General features: G+C 44.0%; 1 protein-coding gene across 1 annotated transcript; it reads right to left on the bottom strand.

Moving 5' to 3' along the window:
• Positions 1-215: 215 nt before the first annotated feature.
• On the bottom strand, positions 216-2248 carry LOC124668297 (rRNA-processing protein fcf2-like). Its single transcript, XM_047205459.1, has 5 exons — positions 1992-2248; positions 1870-1930; positions 1234-1308; positions 1013-1128; positions 216-635 (listed from the first exon to the last, which is right to left on the bottom strand). The coding sequence occupies exons 1-5, from the start codon at positions 2231-2233 to the stop codon at positions 527-529; spliced, it is 603 nt and encodes a 200-aa protein (XP_047061415.1). The 5' UTR covers positions 2234-2248; the 3' UTR covers positions 216-526.
• Positions 2249-18845: the final 16597 nt, after the last annotated feature.

Here is an 18845-nt window from a genome sequence, read left to right as displayed (position 1 = left end):
TTTCAATTCGCGTTAAATTTGTACAAATTTCGTTCAAACTTCGCATGAATATCGTTTTCAAAATTTGAATTTAACTTTCTAAATATATCATGGCCGTCATTCTAGGAGCAGCATCCCCAAATAAAGGATGTAGTGGCAGAGCCCCCACACAGAGATGCCGGCACCTATTTGGGGGCCGCCAGTGGAGATGCTCTTATTATTGAGTCAAAGCATCATTCCAAACTCAAATTCCGTCATTACGATGAGAAATATACTTTGCTCGGCAAATATGCTTGGATAATACATCAAGGCTCAAGCTCCGATCACATTACTAGGAAGTAAGGGAACAAACATCTCTCACGTTACGTTACACCTGCTTACATAAAGGAAAGGAAATGCTGTCGGTCAACATGCGTTCGCTATATTACCCTGGAGGCGCAAGGACAGTACTAGTGGCTGCAATATCAATGTGCTCAGATCTTTCTGGTTTGGCTCCATTTCTCGCTTCTTCCTTGGTGCAATACACGGACAAGACACCACGTGTAGCTTATTTCCGCCTATCCTTGGCTCTCTTGAATGTTTGCCTGCCCTTGTTCTTCCACTTCTGGTTGCCTCCTGGCGTCCGTGTCTCCTGAATTTCCCTTACCTTGCGCATCCTGCATTTTCACGGAGGGTGACCGCATTCAGTTTCAGGAATGCTCTAGTTAAACTGAAATATATACATTATCTACCAAGTTCTTTAGTAATTTAGATCAAAGTACATAAGTTCATTCCGGGTTTTTTCTCAAACTGGAGCTACTTCTCATATGTGACAGAATCAGACAGTGGTTCATGCAATGGACGCTGCGTCCAAACCTAACTCCAAACCAAGGAAAGGCTCTAGTCTTCTAGAATATGGTTCTGTTGTTGTATAACTAACTACCCATGAAATCCTTTGATCCAGCATATTCAACTCACAAAAACTTGTAAAAACAAGAACAAAGACAGTGAGTCTCCAGTATCACTGCATGTGGTAAAAGGATGAAGGGCATACCTGTAGTTCTTCAGTTTTGGGTCAGATAATATCTCATCGACCAAGTTTGTTTTCTGATCACTCTTTGTGAGCCTACCTGAGTAGAACTCAGACGCAGGCGCAATAACTGTTCCCACCTGAACCGATAATATTAAGCATATTAACTACTGATGAACATTCACAAGTTTTCAACAGTGAGATACCTAAAATATTTAACAAAGCTTTGTGATTTGATTGCTTACTTGGAAATACTTCGGTAGGGCCTTGGATTTACCAGATCTCTTGAAATGCCTTTTAGGGTCCAGTACATGCCTCAGCTGAAAAACATATGCCGAGCATATTGTGGTCAAACCACCAAAAACAAACACCAAGAACAAAAAGATGGCCCCGTCATTATTGTGCTTCAACATTTAAATTGTATTTTAACTCACAATATTCTGTTCTTCTTAGAACTAACACAGTTCGACCAGATTGCAGTACTATCATATAAGCCTCCAAAGACGGTACATGATGACAATCATATAAGCCTCCAAAGACGGGTACATGATGACAATCAAATATTCATGCTTACTCAATGGCTATTTTCTCTGCTACTGAAACCAAACAAAAGGAAAAGTGGAAAACACTTGCATTTTGTGTAGGAGAAACCTATTATTATCCTGAGAATAACACACAAGCAAAAGAAAAATCCATGAGTACGCATGCTCTACATTCTAGTACACGCTTATCAAATGGCTGATGCTTGACCATCAGGAATTCAGGATCACGTTCCTAAACGCCCAATTAGAGAGTTAGCTTCTGTTTTCCACAGTTACATAATGTAGCCCCACACAAAAGTAATACCACTGAGAACAATTCACCCAAGTGCAATACCATACCTGCAAAATCTCAAGGTCTTTCTTCAACTCGGGTGTGATGGTAGGCGCAGGCATGTCGAACCTGCAAATGGAACCGTAAGTACCCATACAAACCAACAGCAAGACTCAAATTTCCAACTCACCAGCCCTTGCCGGTGGTGTCCTTGACGTTCTTCTTCGCCATCTTGTTGACCTTCCTCGGGTCCCTCGGCGGCACGAAGAGCCCGCCCACGAGCTCGTTGCTGGGCTTCCAGAGACTCCCCTGCGCGTCGATGCTCGAGGTCGGTGCCGAGCCCTTCCTGCTGCTGCTGCTGCAGGCCGCCGGCAGGGAAGGCATCTTGGGCGCCCACGACAGGCCGATTAGCGCTGCCGCCGCCTCCGTCATCTCTCTCCCTCTGCCTGTAAGATCGGGTAGCTTCGTTGGGTTAGGCGGCGGCGGTAGGGGCGGCAGTGCAGGGGAGAGGAGGAAAGGCAGCGCTCAGGATGGGAATGGGCCGGCCCGGACCTGTCCTTGGACCTGGCCCTGTGGCCTCAAGGCCAATTTAGGGGCCACGGGCCGACCCATTTTGAGAAAATATCGTGGCCCTGCTGGCCCAATGGGTACCCCAGGGCCGACCCAAAATTTAACAAAAATACATAAATTTCAGCCCTTTATACACAGCAAAGAAAGTATAGTCCAATCTCAACTCATTTTAAATCTTTACTATTAAGAGCAAACTGGTGAATGCCTGGTGTCACATTTTCAGGATGGACAATAATATCCCCGATCTTTGTTCAAATTACAGGCCCTGCCACCGCGAAGTCAACAAAACGATTCGTTCGGTACGTGAAATCAAGCGACAGCCCTCGCGGCCACGATTCTGTTCTTCTTCTCCCCTTTCCAGGTTGCTCCAATCCCCGCCACCTCCTCCTATCCTTGAACGCCATGGAGAGCGGAGCGCCAGGACATGGACCAGAGAGCCCCTCCACGCCACAAATTTCCGGCGCAGCGCCTAGGGGAGGACGGACGGCGGAGCTCGACGGTAGCCGCGACGGTGAGGAGAGGTGCGCCCGATGCTGGCTGTGATGGGGACTGGGGAGGGGCGGAAGCGTCCGACGGTGGCCTGCAAGGGGAGGAACAGCGACGTGCTGCGCTGGCGGGGACAGGGAAGGAGGCGGCCGCCAAGGAAGCAAGTTTTGGCGCAAAATCCCTGCCTCCAACGGCCCCCGATGCCCCTGCCGCAGCCCCCGTAGGAGCTCCTGCCGAAGCCCCCGTAGGTGCTCTTGCCGCAGCCCCAATACGTGCTCGGTGCTCCTGTCGCCTGTCTCCAAGCCCCACGGATTTTCAAGCGATGGTCGAGTTGTCCTGGAGACAGCCAACCGGATGGAGACCATTGAAGCGGATGTGGATTTAGTAGGAGGAAATTTGGGATTAGGGATTGAGCGAAGATATCAGAAACTCCAAAAAAAAATCGGGATTGGCTGGGGCGCTTCTGCTTGTGGTGGAACTTCCGCGTTTCCCCATATTTTTATGTGAGGATTTTTTTCAATCAGTACCATGTAGCACTGAACGATTTGGTAGGTGAAAGTTTGGAATCAGCCAAGCACAAATTGCTCTCTTTGTTATCTTTTCCTGCGTTGTGGTAATCATAATGCGTAGGTCAGCTTCCTGTTCGCTGGCTAGCAGCTGGATTCGATGTCTACCCAATGGAGCGGAGGATAGAAATTTGGGGATAGAGAAAACAAAGAGAGGGGATTATGAGCTACTGGTTTGGATAAGAGTGTGAGAGAGTTGTGTGGAGGAAAAGACACTTATGCCATGCAAACTTTTGACATCGACCGAATGGCGCTATATTTTTTATTGGTGTTGTTTCGATAACTGGCCTTGTTCATCCAACCTAATTTCTATATAATTTCAGATTCATTAACATTTTAAACCTATAACCCAAATAGATCTAACTTCAATTCATTTCTTCATTGTCGATTTTTTAAACATATTATTATGCTATTTTTGGTGTATAATATCAATGTAGCGCATATGTTATAGGTAAATATTACTTCGAGAAATATTCTAATTCCGCGGATCACAAGTTGACAAAACATAACGATTTTTTCAAATAACAAATCCTCCGACGCCATTATGTCGGGACTTCCTGTATAGCTATTCTCGGGGATTAAAATATAAGATCCAAAAAGATATGTGGCAACACACCGAATTTTTTTAGGAGGGTTAATCTATTTTGAGCCAAAATTTGTGTGCCACAAGTTTTTTCTATATATAAGATTATTCTTAAGACCATGACCCTTTGCTTTTTAATCATGCTCGTCATGAATATGAGAAATGTGACTATTTTCGTCGATGATGGCACAAGGTAGGAGAATTGTCATCACATATGATACCCTATAACGTTTGAGTGTTTTTTCGTTTTTGGAATGTGTATTCCATGACGAATTCAGTTGTCATTGACCCTGTATGTGGCTATCACGTATTTACGTGTTTTGCCCCCGACAACTCGGGTGGTCGCTATATGGTCGTATAGCTATACCCCCCCCCCCCCCACGTCTACTATCTTTACTATTAAAGTGAAACATGCAATGTCACACTCGGTCTGATGTCACACTTCACGGTATTTACATGTCAAATGCCATCGCGATAATCAATTCATATTTCCTCCCTCAAACCACCCGGTCCGCACTCCTCAAAAATAGCTAACCATCTTATTTTATCTTATCTTATCTTATCTTGCTAATAGGAACAACTACCTTGATGGAGTTCTCACAGTTTGACTCAATTTACCACACGCATATCATCATGGCAACCCATCGTTTCCAACTCTGGTGGCGTGGCATCGCCGCACGGATGGGTGGGACTGCCAGGCGCAAATCTGGAAGGTGTAGCAAGTGCGAGCTCGGCTTTCCCATGGTGCGTGCACGTCGCGGCCGCCGGTAGCTCTTTGGATGAACGGGGCGACCGAATTTTTTCGGCTCTTTGGATGGAGGAGGGAGGGAGTAGATCGAGGGTTAAGCAGCCGACCATGGCGTGCGGTCCACCGCGTACGCCTCATTTGCCGTGCGCAAGAGAAATTGAGAAAAGAGATGAGAATAGCCGGAGACATAGATTTGGCTTGTGTGTTTACTACCGCTGCCGCCGATCGCTAGCGCGCGTGTTTGCCTGCCAATTGCAAAGGTGTGTTTCCGCTTTGTCTTATTTTATCTCAGAATGAGCGCGTGTGCTTTCTTGTGTATGTCGCGGCTGCTAATTGCTATTGATGCTGCTTGCTAGCACGTACAGGAGTGTTAGATGATGCTTTCCTGACTGCTGTAAAACTTTTTGTTTCCTAGCGCCTCAGGCCGGCAACTAGCGGGCCACGCCTCCATCTAACGGCACCGCGTTCAGGTTTTTTTGACATACGAAGTGGCGATCCTATTACTGCTTTGTTGACTTCTGTCATGTCTTTGGATACTTCACCGTTCAGATCATGTGGTGTTCTTGCTTAGCTTATGTAAGTAATTAGTCTGAGATGTTTGATTTATTGAGATTGCGGATCCGATATTTTTTTTCTCTCCCCGAAGTCTCCGATCCGTTTATTTGTTCTATAATTGCTTTTGGATTCTCGTATTTTTCTGTTTTTATTACCGATGTATTCATGGATCTTGGATCCCCCAAAATCTATTTTGCTTGTTTGTTAATATATGCGTAATCTGTGATATATTCATGATAACCTCGTGACCGTGGAACATGATTGTAGCCTGATGTAAATTTCTGACGTGGAGAGGGCTCACGTTGGTCCATGCATCTTATTTATCTACTTCATGTTGCAGAAAAGTCTTGTTCATATACTCCATTATATTTATTGAGCCAATCGTTCTTGTTCAAACAGATTTTTTTTTGTTGAAGGGAATCTCAAGAACAAATGCTTCAGATCCAAATGTCAATGGATGGTTTGTTCTGAATAAAACTTTTGTTTAATCTCCATATGTGTAAATCGTGTTGGAATTCTGTACCATTTTTTGTGGGTAATATCAGAAATTAATTTCGTATCATATAAAAAATATGGCAATGTCAGAAATAAATTTCTATCATATGATTTTTTTTGTTGTGCCATGAGAATGGGAGAGAGCGGAGAAAAATGAACGGTAAAGTTTGTGTACATTTTAGTTCTAGATACATCCATATTAAAGTCAATTAATATGGATCGGAGGAAGTATTATAAACCAATTTTACGGTTCAAACTGATCTATTGAATGATTCTGGTTCATGCCAGATTAATTTCCCATTCTGTTCTGGATAGAACTACATCGAGGTCGACCTTGTTTTTGCTTATAGTCAGGTCACCGAAACTATCCATTTGTGGTAAAGGAATATTTCCAAAAATAGTAATAGTGGGCCCGCATGGGAACCAAAGGAAAGCACTGGCAACTCTTCAACGGAGGAGTAACAACCGTGCGGCTGATGGAGGAGTGGTTTAGCTCCGGAGGGCGGGGAGGTCGGCAGCTCGAACCGTCCGCCGACTGCAGGGAGGCCGGCGGCCCGAAACCGTGCGCCGGGGGTGTGGAGGCCGACGGTGAGTGGCTCGGCGCCGGAGGATGGGATGGACGTGAGAGAGCTAGCCGTGGACGGGCGCCAAAGAGCGAGTGACCTTGGCGGCGTGTGTGGCCACAGGCGGCATGAGTAACCCATGTGGTGGTGTCGAGAGAATGTGAAATTGGGGAAAGTGTGTTATTTTAAAATTAAAATTGGGGAAATTTGGGTGAGGAAGAAAGCAGGATTGTCCGACTTTTCTCAGTATTCCAATACCAACAAGCACTGACATGTGGTTTTCTGTGGTTATCATTACAAAAAAAAGTATTATCATCCTAATGACCAAGAGATAATAATATTTTCCATTTATTTGCAAAAAATGTTTGGTTACTTAGTATTTTCTTTTATGCTTTCATGCGATAAATGATTTGTTCATCCAATTTGCACCGGGAGTACTTTATGTTCACATTCTTATATTTTTATGAAAATAAAATTTCATGCTAACTCGATAGATTGATTGTGCAGGATGGCTACGAGTTGACAAAGAGATTTTTGATACACATACTCAAGTACCTTGCTAATGACATTGAAAATAACATACAGGATGTTGTGCGAGCATATGTTATTCACGATCAAGAGAGCATGGATTTAATAAATAATATAAGAAATAATATGTCGGTCGTTGTCTTTTATAATTATTACACTAAATTATGTGATATGATCTTATGATATTTTAAATATTATGTGGTTATTTTTATGTACTTAAATGTTTTTGTGCATCATTTACACTTGTAATATTTGTGAAACTACATAAAGTAGGGATCCACGCAATATTGTGACTGGCATAAGGTAGGGAGCCGTGGCGAAGCACGGGCATTCCACTAGTAAGACACAACAGACAATTCAGTATAAATACATGCCTAGCAAAAATACACACCGGCACCACCTAGTTTTTTTTTACTCAAGTAGGAACATATAAGTATCGTCTGGTTCAATTCAGTATAAATAAATGCCCAGCAAATCTACAGGAGCTTTGCCATCTTAACCGAGAGGAGGCATGATTAACTAGAGAACAACTTGTAAGCACCTGTAAATATCTGTATTGCATGGAATGCTGACCTTCTATGTCCTATTCATACTCAAAAAAAGAAAATACAACTCAACAATTTCAGGCAAACCATGATCTAGTAAGCTGAATCAAGAAGCAGAGCAGCCACAACCAAGAGACGGGGCATGTGGGGGAAAGTCTCACCTGTGCTTTGCAGCGGGTAGTGGAAGGGGAAGGTCACCAGAGCAGCACAAGACGGAGAAGGAGCTGGGTGGCGAGTTGGACAGGCGAGAAGGACGACGAGTTGGACGGCCGAGAGAGATGAAGACGATGAGCTGGAAGGCGAGAGGGACGGTGAGAACGATGGCGAGAGGGACGTCCTGGACGGTGAGGAGGAGGCCAAGAGGGAGGAGCCGGGGACAGCGCCGCCGCCGAACAGATGGAAGGCGTCGGGGGCGGCGATTAGGGCGTCCAAGATTGGGTCGACCCTGGCGAACGAACGGGTCAACAAATGTCGACCCCGACCGATTTCTATACTAGGCCGACCCAGCCGTCCCAACGGCCTCGAATTTTTTGGGTCGGGCCAGTGGCCCGACGGGTTGGCTCGGACCATTCTCATCTAGATCGTGTCCTTTTTTTGATTTTTTTTTTGAAAATAATCCATTTATATCAAGTAAGCAAGTCACCTCATTAAAAAAATTCCATTCCTCTTAAGTACCCTGGAAGAGAGGAGCACAAAATTTCTCTTCAGGATCTAGATATAGTGATTCCTTCTAAAGATGGGGATTTGATTTGGTGCAAATATAGATCTAGATCTTCTCTCTCTTTTACTCAAATATGAGCAAGAACAATAAAGGGATTGAGGGAGAAAAAGCTCTCTAAATAGCAACAATGGTGGAGAGCAAGAGGTTAAAGAAGAAGTAGTGCAAAGAGAGAGCAAAAGGATTTTTATAGGGGAATCCAACTTTCTGCTTGTTGGGGACAAGTTTCGGCCAAGGGCCGGAAGTACCGCCCAGTGGGCCAGTACTACCGCCCAGACCACCCAACGACTTTGAAGGAAAACTAAAATCGTGGTTCAACACTCCAGGCAGCGAACAACAGGAAAAACTAGGAGACGCGCGAGCGGGTGGGGTACGACTAGGCGAAGGTCGACCTTCCCAAAGGGAAGGATCGCGCCGGAGCAATATGGACGTGACGACGCGTGGCAGCAAAACTGAATCGCGCCAGCCACGCGAGGAAGTTACGTGTATGCGGAAGTACGTCTTGGCTCGCGATGCGTGAAGTCAAGCGGTGCCGGCGGAAGTACAGCGCACGGATTCCTTTCTAAACTTGACCGATGCACGTGAAAGTATGCATCACTTCTACATGCTACATATAATCCGACTATACGAAATACGAGTACAATTACGTATAACACACGAGTACAGTTGTGTATAACACATGAGTACAGTTAAACATACGAGCGAGTACAAGTACAGTCAAGCACACGAATAGGTACAGTAGCGCAGACGAGACAGGTACAGTTGTGCACACGAGTAAGTACAGTCGTGTACACGAGCAAGTGCAGGTACAGTCGCGCACACGAGGAAGTACTAGTACAAAAGCACAGGTACAGTAGCGCACACGAGTAAGTACAGTTATTGAGTAAAGGGAAAAACTGCATCAAATACAGTAAAAACAGAAGTACTTATCAGTTGAAGCACGAGTACAGTTAGGTACACACCACAAGTACAATCATACTGGTATTGGAAGTACGAAAAAAAAATTATCTCCAAACCTATCAACATGGGATCTAGTTTTGAAGATCTCGACGCGAGGATCTCAAAAGTGAAAACGGTTCATAATTTGGACTTACGGTTCGCAAGATATTTTATTTTGAAAAAACGAATCTACAAAAATAAAGGGGAAACTGGACCATCCATGTCCTTCTCTCTCCTCTTCTATCCCACTTTGCTTCCCCTTGCGACACTCGGCGAGCAGGGAGACCACTTTCCACCAAAATTTTGGCACCACAACGCGCCACGTGTCGCATGCGGAGAGACTTTTGGACCTTCGCGAAGACCGGCCTTTTTTAGAGTTTTCGGAGCGGGTGCACAGCTGGTGTGCGGTGCAGGGCGAGCAGGAGGTGAGCGGGTGGTCCAGGCGAGCACGGGACGCGGCCTGTGTGCGTGCGGCCGACGGCCTGGGTCCGGGATGGCGGTCAGAGAGGAAGATGGGCCGACTGGTAGTACTGCCTAGCCCAGCGGTACTACCGCTTATTGGGCTTCAACGGTAGTACTACCCCGGTACTAGCCTGGTACTGATGTAGAACCGGTGTGCATGAAAGGTGGGCGCGGTAGTGGGCCGCTACTGCCAGCGGTACTACCGCACGACCCAAATATGTCTCCCCTTTTTCTTTTTCTTTTTTAACTAAAAAATAGGCAATCTTGTAAAATCAATATCTAGAGATTGTGAACTCCGAATCAAGTGAAACCATTTTTTTTGGAAAGAGGACGACGAGATCTACCCTAACAGGTAGTGAAAATATGGAAACAAGTGGGAGAGCTTTTTCTATTACTTTTAGAGTGAACCTCTAAACCTCGAGAATCGAGAAAAACTCCAGTATCGAAAATTCTACAAAAGATATATGCGTAATCCATTTTCAATGAAGTAGACCTTGTCATGGAAATAACCAAAAGGTCTAAAACACCACATGGATAAGATCCAAATGACAACCAAGAAAAATAATGTGAGGATGCAACGGGTTGAGCTCACTCCGAACGATACGATCGAGTTACTCACTCGAGATCCCTCTTCATAGTACGGCCACTATCCTACCAGTTTCCCAACTAAACCACGAGAACGGAAGAAAGAAACCCTATCAAGAGTAAACTTTAACCTTGCGCATTCCACTTTTGCTCGATGATGATGATCGTGACCACAACAAGATGGAATGCATTTCTTAATTGTGCTTGCTCGATGAAGTCTTGCGGATTGCTCGCCATACTCCACTATGGGTGAGCTTCTTCTTCGGTGCATCTTCATATATCCAAAAACACAACATGAATGTCAAGCTTCAAGCATATGATCCCTTCGAGTTGGCTCATCTTGAACTTTGGACCTCATTTCTTCGTATTGCAACCTTGAAGGAACATATGGTTCAAGCATTACCTATGAACAACTCCTACACAGATGACTTAATGCAAACACTAGTCCATAGAGATTGTCAATAATTACCAAAACCACACATAGTGGCTCCATGCACCTTCAGGTGGTATCGCCTTCCTGTCGGCGCACCAGACCGTGCGCCGGTGGTAAGTGGCATACGGCCAGTGAATGGTCTTACGTGCGCTAGCGGTAATGCTATACCACCGGCGGACCGACCCGCTACGCCGACGATAAGTTCCGTAGAAGTGGCGCGCTGGCTCGCCGGCAGTAGGTGAATCTTTGCGCTGGTGATATATTTTTCATTTTTCCTTGCTTTCCAGTGTATTTAGCACATGTATTTATACACTATACATGTCCAGTTACACATGATATTTATACAGGTGCATATAAAACACATATATTCAAACGTTGAAATTACGGTATCAATACACAAATACACAAGTGTCATTTGCAAATCATGCATGATTCATATAATGTCACAACACCGAACAAAATAGATAGTAGTGATTCATGTAATGTTTCAACACCGAAGTGACAAAGTCTCGACCTAAACTACGATCACATAGAGCATGATCACAGTCACGATGAGCATCATCACGATGATGATGGTCATCCAGTTCCTACTCATCTCTATCCTCTCTCCCGCTAGATAGCGCACGTACCTACCTTCCGCCTCCACCCTAGTGTTGTAACCTTTGTAGTTGTTGCTGCCGAAACGATGCACATGTCTCCGACAATCTTCCCAGTCATCGTAGACTTCGGAAACCCTACCCTTATACACGACATACGTCGGAATCTCTATAACAATGGCAAAGGGTTATACCGGTTCCGTTATAAGTGGCAAAACCGCGCGAAGCCGCACGAAGCACCTTTGGAGGTGCTTTTGGTTGTATGCCTATTTTGTGTCGTGGCTTTGGCAAAGCCCACAACGCAGCAGCCCCGTTTGGTTCGTTTGGGCAACTTTTTCCACCGGAAAGCCAGTAAAATCCCAAACAAACACCCCTAGTCTAAAATCATTTTAGACATGACTGGTATGGAGACACATGTCCTACGCGAAACCTAAAGCCATTATTTCCCAAATGCCTTTCTTTTTAAGGTGCACAGAGAAAACAGAAGCTCATGCAACGGAGAGGACTAGCGAACCAACTGCCATCCACGGCCAGAAACAGACTATCATGTACGTAGTAATAGGCAAAAGATCAGTATTAGCCTTAGCCTCGGATAAGATTGGATCGAAAGCAAGTTAAATTATCATCAAATTATAATCACGGGAACGAGTGTAAGAATAAGTAGCTTTGTGTATATAGGTTGAATCGCAACAAGCAAGTTAAATTATCATCAAATTATATACTCTTATCATTTCCTCAGGTTAAAGACGAGGCTAAAGCTATGCCTAGAATATGAGGCACGCCTGGGCATGGGCTGCCCGACACTACTAGAAACCAAATTAGCTTACTGTCGGCACAGCTGCTCTGCCAGCACTAACATGCCGGTGGTAAGTGACGTCTGCCGGCGTAGCTATATAGCAGTGGTACCACACAATAGGGTCGGCGGCGCACCACTTCAGTTCGCCCGTGATAATAAATAAATAAATAAATAAAAAGTCTTGTCCAACCCGTGGTCGACCAGATCGAGACTCCACCCACCAATTAAACTCCACGTTCATACATAGGGAGCACATTTATAAAGATCACCCTAGACTAAAAACAAAAAAAAGCAATCAAGTGCCTTATCCTCCTGCCGCCGCGGAGCCGGCTCCCTCGCCAGCGACGGTCCCTTGCCGCCGAATGCGCCCTTGGCTCCGCATGAGGGTTTGCGTATCGCGACATCTTCTACCCCGCTCGGCACGTGGCTCTCGTGGACCCTCCAACGCACCACCGCTCGCTCTTGGAGCCGCCTACCGGTACAACCCCGGTCCCGCTCCCTCCTGGAGGTTCTTGTCGCCCCGGACGCACACCTCGGTGGAGGCGTCTTCCGCGTTCCCGCTGCCAGCAACAAGGACGGCAACGGGGGGGGGGGGGGTCCTCGGCTCCACCCACGACCGCAGATCTGCCCTCCGACCTTCGCTCCGCTCGCAACGACGGAGTGAGGGAAGCAAGGGCGACGGCGAGAGATGCGTTGGTGAAAGATGAACTTGTGAGAGGAAGACTTTGTGAGAGAAAGAGAGTTAGGTGCGCGCAGTGTAGTGCGAGAAGAGAGAGAAGAGAGGGATGATGCGTGTAATTGACACGTCCGTTGGGAACCCCAAGAGGAAGGTGTGATGCGCACAGTAGCAAGTTTTCCCTCAGAAAGAAACCAAGGTTTATCGAACCAGTAGGAGCCAAGAAGCACGTTGAAGGTTGATGGCGGAGGAGTGTAGTGCGGCGCAACACCAGGGATTCCGGCGCCAACGTGGAACCTGCACAACACAATCACAGAACTTTGCTCCAACGTAACAGCGAGGTTGTCAATCTCACCGGCTTGCTGTAAACAAAGGATTAGATGTATAGTGTGGATGATGATGGCTGTTTGCAAAGAACAGTAAAGAACAATTGCGATAGATTGTATTTCAGATGTAAAGAATAGGACCGGGGTCCACGAGTTCACTAGCGGTGTCTCTCCCATAAGATAGCGGATGTTGGGTGAACAAATTACGATTGGGCAATTGACAAATAAAGAAGGCATAACAATGCACATACATATATCATGATGAGTACTATGAGATTTTATCAGGGCATTACGACAAAGTACATAGACCGCTATCCAGCATGCATCTATGCCTAAAAAGTCCACCTTCAGGTTATCATCCGAACCCCCTCCAGTATTAAGTTGTAAACAACATACAATTGCATTAAGTATGTGATACGTCTCCGACGTATCGATAATTTCTTATGTTCCATGCCATATTATTGATGATACCTACATGTTTTATGCACACTTTATATCATATTCGTGCATTTTCTGGAACTAACCTATTAACAAGATGCCGAAGTGCCGGTTCTTGTTTTACTGCTGTTTTTGGTTTCGAAATCCTAGTAACGAAATATTCTCGGAATCGGACGAAATCAAGACCCGGGTTCCTATTTTTCCCGGAACCATCCGGAACACCCGAGAGCCGCCGGAGGGAAGCCACGGGGGCCCCACACCACACCGCGGCGCGGCCGGAGGGGGCCGCGCCGCCCTATGGTGTGGTGGCCCCCGAGCCCCTCCGAGGCTGCCCTTCGCCTATTTAAAGCCTCCGTCGCGAAAACCACGATGCGAAGAACCACGATACGGAAAACCTTCCGGAGCCGCCGCCATCGCGAAGCCAAGATGCGGGGGACGGGAGTCTCTGTTCGGGCACCTGCCGGAGCGGGGAAGTGCCCCGGAAGGCTTCTCCATCGACACCGCTGCCATCTCCACCGCCATCTTCATCACCGCTGCTTGCTCCCATGAGGAGGGAGTAGTTCTCCATCGAGGCTCGGGGCTGTACCGGTAGCTATGTGGTTCATCTCTCTCCTATGTGCTTCAATACAATAATCTCATGAGCTGCCTTACATGATTGAGATTCATATGATGATACTTGTAATCTAGATGTCATTATGCTAGTCAAGTGAGTTTTACTTATGTGATCTCCAGGAGACTCCTTGTCCCACGTGTGTAAAGGTGACGAGTGTGTGCACCGTGTGGGTCTCTTAGGCTATATTTCACAGAATACTTACTCACTTGTTATGAATGGCGTAGTGAAGTGCTTATTTATATCTCTTTATGATTGCAATGTGTTTTGTATCACAATTTATCTATGTGCTACTCTAGTGATGTTATTAAAGTAGTTTTATTCCTCCTGCACGGTGTAATGGTGACGGTGTGTGCATCCGTGTTAGTACTTGGCGTATGCTATGATCATGATCTCTTGTAGATTGTGGAGTTAACTATTACTATGATAGTATTGATGTGATCTATTCCTCCTACATAGCGTGAAGGTGACGAGTGTGCATGCTGTGTTAGTACTTGGTTTAGTCGTGTTGATCTTTCTTGCACTCTAAGGTTATTTAAATATGAACATTGAATTGTGGAGCTTGTTAACTCCGGCATTGAGGGTTCGTGTAATCCTACGCAATGTGTTCATCATCCAACAAGAGTGTAGAGTATGCATTTATCTATTACTGTTATGTGATCAATGTTGAGAGTGTCCACTAGTGAAAGTCTAATCCCTAGGCCTTGTTCCTAAATACTTGCTATCGTTGCTTGTTTCTTGTTTTCTTGCGTTACTACTGCTGTGTTACTACTGCGTTACTACTGCTTGTTCTTGTCCTGGGCAAAGCACTTTTACGGTGCCGTTGCTACTACTTATTCATACCACTTGTATTTCACTATCTCTTCGCCGAACTAGTGCACCTATTAGGTGTGTTGGGGACACAAGAGACTTCTTGCTTTGTGGTTGCGGGGTTGCATGAGAGGGATATCTTTGACCTCTTCCTCCACGAGATCGATAAACCTTGGGTGATCCACTTAAGGGAAACTTGCTTGCTGTTCTACAAACCTCTGCTCTTGGAGGCCCAACACTTGTCTACAAGAATAGAAGCTCCCGTAGACATCAAGCACTTTTACAGGCGCCGTTGCCGGGGAGGAAAGGTAAAAGGCACTCATACTCCGGTCTCGGGTAAAGTACTTTTACAGGCGCCGTTGTGTGTGTGCTCGAAGCTATTTCCTTTAGATCCTGCAATTGCATCTTTTTGTTTCTTGTTTACACTAGTTTGGCATAATGGACAACAATGAGCTTCTTATTCTATTTCACGATTTAAAACATGGATTGTTTGATGCGAAAATTAAAAAACCTATGGAATCTTATTTGCATGCTTGGTAGTAATATTAGTATGAACGCTTTGAACACCATTGTTGATAATAATATAGAAAGTTCTAAGCTTGGGGAAGCTGGTTTTCATGATCTTTTTAGTCCCCCAAGCATTGAGGAGAAAATTTTCTTTGATGATACTTTGCCTCCTATTTATGATGATTATAATGATAGTGGTCTTTTGGTACAACCTACTATGGAGAGTAAATTTTGTTGTGATTATACTATGCCTCCTACACTTGATGAGAATAATAATGATAGCTACTTTGTTGAATTTGCTCCCACTACAACTAATAAAATTGATTATGCTTATGTGGAGAGTAATAATTTTATGCATGAGACTCATGATAAGAATGCTTTATGTGATAGTTATATTGTTGAGTTTGCTCATGTTGCTACTGAAAGTTATTATGAGAGAGGAAAATATGGTTGTAGAAATTTTCATGTTACTAAAATGCCTCTCTATGTGCTTGAAATTTTTGAAGCTACACTTGTTTTATCTTCCTATGCTTGTTACTTTGCTCTTCATGAACTTGTTTATTTACAAGATTCCTATGCATAGGAAGCATGTTAGACTTAAATGTGTTTTGAATTTGCCTCTTGATGCTCTCTTTTGCTTCAACTACTATTTCTTGCGAGTGCATCATTAAAGCTGCTTGAGCCCATCTTAATGGCTATAAAGAAAGAACTTCTTGGGAGATAACCCATGTGTTATTTTGCTACAGTACTTTGTTTTATATTTGTGTCTTGGAAGTTGTTTACTACTGTAGCAACCTCTCCTTATCTTAGTTTTGAGTTTTGTTGTGCCAAGTAAAGTCTTTGATAGTAAAGTAAATACTAGATTTGGATTACTTGCGCAGTTCCAGATTTCTTTGCTTGTCACGAATCTGGGTCTACCTCCCTGTAGGTAGCTCAGAAAATTAAGCCAATTTACGTGCATGATCCTCAGATATGTACGCAACTTTCATTCAATTTGAGCATTTTCATTTGAGCAAGTCTGGTGGCCTAATAAAATCCATCTTTACGGACTGTTCTGTTTTGACAGATTCTGCCTTTTATTTCGCATTGCCTCTTTTGCTATGTTGGATGAATTTCTTTGATCCATTAATGTCCGGTAGCTTTATGCAATGTCCAGAAGTGTTAAGAATGATTGTGTCACCTACTGAACATGTTAATTTTTATTGTGCACTAACCCTCTAATGAGTTGTTTCGAGTTTGGTGTGGAGGAAGTTTTCAAGGATCAAGAGAGGAGTATGATGCAATATGATCAAGGAGAGTGAAAGCTCTAAGCTTGGGGATGCCCCGGTGGTTCACCCCTGCATATTCTAAGAAGACTCAAGCGTCTAAGCTTGGGGATGCCCAAGGCATCCCCTTCTTCATCGACAACATTATCGGGTTCCTCCCCTGAAACTATATTTTTATTCCGTCACATCTTATGCACTTTGCTTGGAGCGTCGGTTTGTTTTTGTTTTTGTTTTGTTTGAATAAAATGGATCCTAGCATTCACTTTATGGGAGAGAGACACGCTCCGCTGTAGCATATGGACAAGTATGTCCTTAGGCTCTACTCATAGTATTCATGGCGAAGTTTCTTCTTCGTTAAATTGTTATATGGTTGGAATTGGAAAATGCTACATGTAGTAACTCTAAAATGTCTTGGATAATTTGATACTTGGCAATTGTTGTGCTCATGTTTAAGCTCTTGCATCATATACTTTGCACCCATTAATGAAGAAATACTTAGAGCTTGCTAATTTGGTTTGCATATTTGGTTTCTCTAGAGTCTAGATAACATCTAGTATTGAGTTTTGAACAACAAGGAAGACGGTGTGGAGTCTTATAATGTTTACAATATGTCTTTTATGTGAGTTTTGCTGCACCGTTCATCCTTGTGTTTGTTTCAAATAACCTTGCTAGCCTAAACCTTGTATCGAGAGGGAATACTTCTCATGCATCCAAAATACTTGAGCCAACCACTATGCCATTTGTGTCCACCATACCTACCTACTACATGGTATTTATCCGCCATTCCAAAGTAAATTGCTTGAGTGCTACCTTTAAAATTCCATCATTCACCTTTGCAATATATAGCTCATGGGACAAATAGCTTAAAAACTATTGTGGTATTGAATATGTACTTATGCACTTTATCTCTTATTAAGTTGCTTGTTGTGCGATAACCATGCTTACAGGGACGCCATCAACTATTCTTTGTTGAATATCATGTGAGTTGCTATGCATGTCCGTCTTGTACGAAGTAAGAGAGATCTACCACCTTTATGGTTGGAGCATGCATATTGTTAGAGAAGAACATTGGGCCGCTAACTAAAGCCATGATTCATGGTGGAAGTTTCGAGTTTTGGACATATATCCTCAATCTCATATGAGAATAATAATTGTTGCCACATGCTTATGCATTAAAGAGGAGTCCATTATCTGTTGTCCATGTTGTCCCGGTATGGATGTCTAAGTTGAGAATAATCAAAAGCGAGAAATCCAAAATGCGAGCTTTCTCCTTAGACCTTTGTACGGGCGGCATGGAGGTACCCCATTGTGACACTTGGTTAAAACATGTGCATTGCAAAGATCCGGTAGTCCAAGCTAATTAGGACAAGGTGCGGGCACTATTAGTATACTATGCATGAGGCTTGCAACTTGTAAGATATAATTTACATAACTCATATGCTTTATTACTACCGTTGACAAAATTGTTTCATGTTTTCAAAATAAAAGCTCTAGCACAAATATAGCAATCGATGCTTTCCTCTTTGAAGGACCATTCTCTTTACTTTTATGTTGAGTCGGTTCACCTATCTCTCTCCACCTCAAGAAGCAAACACTTGTGTGAGCTATGCATTGATTCCTACATACTTGCATATTGCACTTGTTATATTACTCTATGTTGACAATTATCCATGAGATATACATGTTACAAGTTGAAAGCAACCGCTGAAACTTAATCTTCCTTTGTGTTGCTTCAATACCTTTACTTTGATTTATTGCTTTATGAGTTAACTCTTATGCAAGACTTATTAATACTTGTCTTGAAGTACTATTCATGAAAAGTCTTTGCTTTATGATTCACTTGTTTACTCATGTCATTACCATTGTTTTGATCGCTGCATTCACTACATATGTTTACAAATAGTATGATCAAGGTTATGATGGCATGTCACTTCAGAAATTATCTTTGTTATCGTTTTACCTGCTCGGGACGAGCGAGAACTAAGCTTGGGGATGCTTGATACGTCTCCGACGTATCGATAATTTCTTATGTTCCATGCCATATTATTGATGATACCTACATGTTTTATGCACACTTTATGTCATATTCGTGCATTTTACGGAACTAACCTATTAACAAGATGCCGAAGTGCCGGTTCTTGTTTTCTGCTGTTTTTGGTTTCAGAAATCCTAGTAACGAAATATTCTCGGAATCGGACGAAATCAAGACCCGGGTTCCTATTTTCCCGGAACCATCCGGAACAC

This window comes from Lolium rigidum, chromosome 6 (genome assembly GCF_022539505.1).
Source record: "Lolium rigidum isolate FL_2022 chromosome 6, APGP_CSIRO_Lrig_0.1, whole genome shotgun sequence".
Classification (NCBI taxonomy): Eukaryota; Viridiplantae; Streptophyta; class Magnoliopsida; order Poales; family Poaceae; genus Lolium; species Lolium rigidum.
The sequence above is the reverse complement of the archived record's forward strand: the minus strand, read 5'-3'. Positions and strand labels throughout refer to the sequence as shown.

Excerpts from the sequence above, each read along its gene's own strand:
- LOC124668297 (XM_047205459.1), bottom strand. The coding sequence starts at position 2,233 with ATGACGGAGGCGGCGGCAGCGCTAATCGGCCTGTCGTGGGCGCCCAAG. Across the intron at positions 1,309-1,869 it reads AAGACCTTGAGATTTTGCAG|CTGAGGCATGTACTGGACCC; the intron begins GTATGGTATTGC and ends TATGTTTTTCAG. Across the intron at positions 1,129-1,233 it reads CCCTACCGAAGTATTTCCAA|GTGGGAACAGTTATTGCGCC; the intron begins GTAAGCAATCAA and ends TTATCGGTTCAG.